General features: G+C 36.5%; 1 protein-coding gene across 1 annotated transcript in view; it reads left to right on the top strand.

Moving 5' to 3' along the window:
• Positions 1-3,921, top strand: part of WDR63 (WD repeat domain 63) — a 26,395-nt gene that overhangs the window by 8,318 nt on the left and 14,156 nt on the right. The window contains exons 6-9 of the mRNA XM_019470650.1: positions 1,329-1,528; positions 1,816-1,932; positions 2,613-2,803; positions 3,724-3,848. Coding sequence (XP_019326195.1) covers positions 1,329-1,528; positions 1,816-1,932; positions 2,613-2,803; positions 3,724-3,848 — 633 coding nt within the window. The remainder of the gene's footprint in view (positions 1-1,328; positions 1,529-1,815; positions 1,933-2,612; positions 2,804-3,723; positions 3,849-3,921) is intronic.

Genomic DNA, 3,921 nt, shown 5'->3' with positions numbered 1-3,921 from the left:
TTTTTTTTTTTTTTTTTTTTATATTACAACTCTGTTCTCTTTAAATCCTGCAAATAAAGCATGTGAGACTGCATTGGACATATCTACTTTTTAAGCTGTAAGTTCAAAAGTCCTGATCATCTTTGGTCATTAGCATCTCTGCCACTTTTTGCTCAATTTACTATCTGGCCAGATTACAAGTTGAGTCATTGTGATTATGTTCTAAGGATCTAATTCTGTATCCATGGAGCCCAGTGAACTCTGTTTCATTATATGGATGGCATTTAAGTAGCATGCAACGCTTTTAAGGGCTCTCTACCTCAGAATAAATGTTACTGACTACAGGTATTACAAGCTGACTTTACAGAAGGACATATTTGATTAACTACACCTACAGATTATACTGAGAAAATTATACATCTGAAAAGTAGATCCACTCACAGCTGTCACCTAACTTGTGATGTGTGGGGCATCTGCAAGAATTTCACTGTCCATCAGTGATTTTTACTCAATACCTAAATCCCTGCGCAGGGAAGACTAAGTTTTGATAGTTCTCAGCAACTGGACATCTTGCTTATACTTAAAAAGATGTCCGATTGTGAATTAGCTTTAGAACAGTCACTAAATTTAACCCACATTCACAGTTCAAGTATTCTGTATTCTACTTTCCTGGCAAGGTCCACTCAGAAGTATTCTCAGCCTACATTCCTTTCCAGTTCTGTGGGAGGTGCTGGGAGAAAGTACCTGGCTATGAATCCAAGACAAAGCGATACCTCTCTACTGCCTGAAATCAAGTGCCTACCTCTCTTTGTGGGTAGAATTCAAGCCACATACCTTCTTCCTTCTTAGTTCTCACTATAAGGAAACTCCTCACTCAAATTTTTGTGGATCCTCTTCGGGGTAACTTTTTTCTCCCTAGGCACTGCAAAGGAAGCTGAAATACCTCACCCAAAGTTGAGAATTGCACTAAGAGGGAAGGGCTGAAAAGTTAGGTCTTGGAAGTCCAATGCAGTATTACATAAGACCTCCTGCAAATCAATCCTTTAATTAAAGGTGCAGTTTTCATAGTGAATGAATTAGAAAATGTAATTCTCTTATCCTACTAGCAGTAATCCAAAATGTTACCTAAAGGCAACTTCTTGTTTTAGAAATACAAATCTGTCTTCTATTACATATGTAGGTTATTTATATGACCACTTCAGAATTTCAAAATGCAGAAATATAAGTAAACTCAGCACAGAAATCATCACTAGAACTAATTCTACAATTATACAAATGCTGCCATTTTACAGAACGAACTTTCCAAAAAACTTTCTCCTCTGCTAACTACAGAAATATCTCTTTTCCAGATTAAGTATATGATTTCTCGAGTACGCAGGAAGTTTGGTGCACCAGTTACATTTACTGATAAGAACGCTTCACATGTAAAAGACAGTTACGTTGAATGCACGTCCTATCAAGACAAAACTTTCAGTATTAAAATGCTTGAAAAAGATGTGGGTGTACAAATGGTTCCAAAAGTAAGAGAAGCTAGTACTCAGACAAAATGGTAGGTGTGAGAAAATATTTATCAGCTTATTTGTTAAGCTACGCACTGTTTCTGATCTCAGCTAAAGTTATGTAAATTAACTCAACTCTTCTGGAGTTACTCAGTTACAAACTGATTAAGAGAACAGAATTGGATGCTCTGTTTGCATCTTTCTTCTTTCACTCTTTTCCAAAGAGTTTTTAGAAAAACTGAATATACTTAGCTTTTAATTTTACACATTACATGGGTTTCTGTCTTTGAAATTGTTTCTACACTTACTCGCATTCAAATTTATTCCAACTGGTTAGGACCTATCCAAAAAATGCAGCCACGCAGTATTTTCCTAGACAGTTGTCAAATGAAGAGAAAGAAGAGAGTCTGTCATCTGAGAAGCTGAAAGAATTTCTTACATCAGTGCATTTAAGGTAAAATTACTGCAGCAATCCACATTAAAGGCTCCCTGAAATAATATAGAATACAAGCAAGAACTCTTGTTTGAGCGGACCACTGGTCTGGTCAAATACCGATACTTCTTTTGTTTCTATATCCTTTTTTTTGTTGTTTTTTTTTTTTCCCTCTTGCTTATTATTTTAATATTAACAGATATTAACTTAATATTTGTTTCTATGAAAATTAATATGAAATCTATGCCATATAAATGTTGGTTTAAGTAGATACTAGAACTGTTAAAGTTAATAGTGATACACCTTTTCAAACAAGCTGCAAAACTGATCTTTCAAACACTGTTCACTCAAGCAGAGGCTTATGCAGAAGAGCAAAGGTGCTGTCCTACAGCCCTTAGTCATGGGACAAGTCCCACTTACTGACACTTTTTGCACAAGAATTGGACAATTGCACTGTACTTGACCCACACAGAACTAGAGTTAAATTCTTGGTACAATTAGTTATTTATATTTAAATGGAAGAAGGTTTCCTTACAGTGATGCATCGCTGAGGAATTAATACTTTCTTTTTTTTTTTACTACTGTGGCCATAATTTTGTGTAAAAACAAAAGCTGCCTCTTTACAGAAATATTTGTGATTCTACTCCTGAGTAGTCACATCTGGATTACTGAAAGTGTTAACTGTTCTTTCCACAAAACAGAATGGAAATTGCATTGCAGCAAAATGAAATTATGAATGCTTTTTTTGATGACTGGAAGGCCCTAGCAGAAGATGAAAGCAGTTCTGGTGGCAAGCCAGATGTTTATCTTAAAGCATACCAATCATTTACAGATCTGCGCTATCTCAAGGACAGAACTATTAGCTGCATTTGCTGGCATCCAACCATTTATGGTAATGCGGTTAAAATACTGATCTGAGACTTGAATGACGTGTATTATATGACAGCTATAAAATATGCATCTTTCATAAAATTATCAGCTTTTAAATTTAAAAACAAATCAAAACTGATTTAGTATGTCTGTCTGGATTGCTGCTTTGAGACGAAGTGAAAAATGAGACAGACAAATTCTTTGTAGAGTTCAGACAGGCCATGCAAAGTCCCTCACAGTAATGTATAAGTGGAGACCATAGTAAAGGGAAATTTCTCCCTTATGAGGCTCATTTAAGTGGGGCTGCAACTGTGCCAGGTCCTTCTGGTGGCTCTGCATACCATTGTTCTTCTCCCCATGGCTGGTTCTCGTAGCATGCCTAAGACTTGTGAGGAATGTTACAGCCACAATGGGACGTGGCTCTGCTGAGCGCCAGGGAGCATCACGAGGCATACTAAAGATCTCCTCCTGCTCCCTGCCGTGGATTATTGCTCTACACAGCCAGGCTTAAAGGCACAATTAAGTTCTATATAAATGTCCTAGCTGCGCAGCATACTAATAGCCAACACCGCAGCCTGTGTAGGAAACTAACTCAGCTACAAAGGATTTGATTTCATGATGGGTGGCCAGGGCCATATGCCTGTCACATCATTTCAGGTGCAGTATTACACCATTAAGGAGTAGTAGCAAAAAAGTTGAATTTTATCCTGATGCTTAGGTTCTACGACTCGTTGTTAAATAACTTAATTTTAAGCAACAAAAATAATTTCCTCAAAGTTGACCTGTAAAAAGAAAAACATAAATACATGGTTGGGTTGGGTTTTTTTTTTCCTTTTTTGCACTGTATTCAGAAGGTATAAATATAAGTCACTTAGAATAATTAACAGCATGTTGAAACTTGAATTGTCTCTTCTGAGAAAATTTGTTTTCTCTCTCAATCAGGGACTATAGCAGTGTCAGCAAGAGTGTGGCTTTCTTATGAAGAGCAAGTTAACCTTTCTGATAAATCATTGCTGCAGCAGTCAGTAATACTTTTTTGGAGTTTTTTTGACCCTATCCACCCTCAGGTATTTAATCAGGACTTTTAAATATGCCAAGTGTTTAAAATCTTTATTTATTGATGATCTGGATGAGGGGATT

This window comes from Aptenodytes forsteri, unplaced genomic scaffold (assembly GCF_000699145.1).
Source record: "Aptenodytes forsteri isolate BGI_AS27 unplaced genomic scaffold, ASM69914v1 Scaffold59, whole genome shotgun sequence".
Lineage (NCBI taxonomy): Eukaryota > Metazoa > Chordata > Aves > Sphenisciformes > Spheniscidae > Aptenodytes > Aptenodytes forsteri.
The sequence above is the reverse complement of the archived record's forward strand: the minus strand, read 5'-3'. Positions and strand labels throughout refer to the sequence as shown.